A 2,038-nucleotide genomic window follows, 5' to 3' on the forward strand; every position below is an offset into this window, starting at 1 on the left:
CAGTGTTTCCATCATCGTCATCATCAGTGTTTCCATCATCGTCATCATCAGTGTTTCCATCATCGTCATCATCAGTGTTTCCATCATCGTCATCAGATACCACGTTCCAATCAACAACAGTACTGGCCGTGAAAGTTCGGTCAACTGTCTCGCCATCTCCATTGACAAACGATAGAATGAATTCAGCATCGAAAGTGGTTGTAACGTTCACATCTGCAGCCTTAACATTGGCTTTAACCTCGGCATGGAAGCTTTGGCCATCATCCAATACTATTGGAATTGTGAACTCAACGGCACTTTCGCCCACAATATCAGGGTTGAGTTTTTGAGAAACACCATTGGTGAAAACTTCAGCATCGGCCTCATCAACAATCCAATTACCAGTCACTCTCACAAAGGTCAAATTGTATCCATCTTCCTCTGATAAGGCGTTGTTTGCAATCAATTTGAACTCCAATTCTTTATCGTCCGTGGTTCTGCCAGTGGCACCTGTTTCAATCCCGGCATTGTTGTCATCTTCAGAGGCCTGGGCTAACACTGTAGAAGCAAGAACACCGAGCAGTATTGATGATACTTTCATTATTTAAAGCTTTTCTCGTTGAAGCTCACAGAAATGAATGAGCCAGATGAGAAGAAGAGTATTCTGATAGATTTATATACACCTGCAGGCCCTCTGAACGTTTCTATAAAAAGACACAGGTTGGCCATAGTTGGTCTCCAGAACCTCGTGTTCTTAGTCACTGGTTTTGAGTTCCAGCCTCCATACGAGCTAAAATCAATTCGGACAGCTTACACACAACTTTCACACTTTTTCTGTGTCTTGACATAGAGGACATACTCTAATCTGATGGCCCAAGATGATGCGAATGAGTACAAATTTAGCAACACCTGTGGTTGTTGCTTGTCCGCGCATGAAGGCTGAAGCACGAATCTTCCATCTGCAGTTAACACATGATCATCGATTGGGAATTGTGGCTGAAGACTAAGCGTCACGGACTGTTTTAATGCTTCTCCACCTTCCTGACCCACGTTAATTTTGTTCCGCAGTACTTTAGTTTCAAAAAGTAATTCCCTTCGAAGCGCTTCCTGCGCGTCGTTACATGGCATGTGCAGGGTTTTCAGGTGCATCAGGGCCAACTTGTCCGTGCAGGGTCCTGTCTTACCAAACATTATCAAGGTTATGGCCACAGAGATTAAAAATAGGACAACTCGCACAGAAGAGAAATGTCCTTCAACTCTAAAAGAAGTTCTTTTAGAAAGATTTATAGATCTCTATTTATAGAGCCATAGTGAAGCTGAGAGGGGAAACACCAAGATCTGGTCGCTTCATAACGGTATGACGAAGGCTGTGACCTTACACCTTTAACTAATTTGAGCTCAGTCTAACGATCATACGCCATGTAGTTAGGTCATACTTTTTTGCTCCAGGCTATTCTGTTACACAATTGATCAATACAAGAGTGACATCGCCTATACTCTGACTAGTTTGAGTAATATCTGTACCGTAGTAACGTTGAATCTAACAAGTGGTGAGTGTAATAGCGTCTAAGCAATGCGACTGTTTGAAATACACTATGGTGGTTCACTAACAATTCTTCTTACTGAAGATTAATCTCTAAAAGTTAATAGTTTAGCATTCAATATATACTCAATGTATAGCATTGGCTGAGAGAACGTATACACGTTTCAAATAAGGACCAATGCAAAGGTTAACAAAGCAGCACATGCTCCTGTCATCAAGTTTCTCACACCAACATTTGCAGTTTCAAATGAGGTAGTTTGTGTAGAGCCTGAGGATGATGTGGACGGGGTTGTAGGGTTTGAAGATCCTGATCCTCCAGTTGTGGTTTGGCTGTCCTTTCCTGTTGAAGTCTTAATTGTTGGGGTGTCTCCTGGAGTTGTTGTATCATCGTCTCCAGATGTGGTAGTTTCATCGTCACCAGAAGTTGTTGTATCATCATCACCAGGAGTAGTAGTTTCGTCGTCGCCTGGAGTGGTAGTTTCATCATCACCAGGAGTAGTAGTTTCGTCGTCGCCT

At 42.5% G+C, this 2,038-nt stretch overlaps 2 protein-coding genes across 2 annotated transcripts in view; both read right to left on the minus strand.

The window, feature by feature from the left end:
• The window catches only part of CYBJADRAFT_185419 (uncharacterized protein), a 2,164-nt gene extending 1,578 nt beyond the window's left edge, over positions 1-586 (minus strand). The window contains exon 1 of the mRNA XM_020217172.1: positions 13-586. Within this exon, the coding sequence (XP_020069833.1) occupies positions 13-580 (568 nt within the window). The 5' untranslated portion in view covers positions 581-586. The remainder of the gene's footprint in view (positions 1-12) is intronic.
• A 709-nt stretch (positions 587-1,295) lies between these two features.
• Positions 1,296-2,038, minus strand: part of CYBJADRAFT_181884 (uncharacterized protein) — a gene marked incomplete at its 5' end in the record, with an annotated part of 1,670 nt that continues 927 nt past the window's right edge. The window contains 3 exons of the mRNA XM_020217015.1: positions 1,296-1,519; positions 1,603-1,615; positions 1,752-1,988. Of these exons, the coding sequence (XP_020069834.1) occupies positions 1,471-1,519; positions 1,603-1,615; positions 1,752-1,988 (299 nt within the window). The 3' untranslated portion in view covers positions 1,296-1,470. The remainder of the gene's footprint in view (positions 1,520-1,602; positions 1,616-1,751; positions 1,989-2,038) is intronic.

Source organism: Cyberlindnera jadinii, assembly GCF_001661405.1.
Source record: "Cyberlindnera jadinii NRRL Y-1542 unplaced genomic scaffold CYBJAscaffold_9, whole genome shotgun sequence".
Classification (NCBI taxonomy): domain Eukaryota; kingdom Fungi; phylum Ascomycota; class Saccharomycetes; order Phaffomycetales; family Wickerhamomycetaceae; genus Williopsis; species Williopsis jadinii.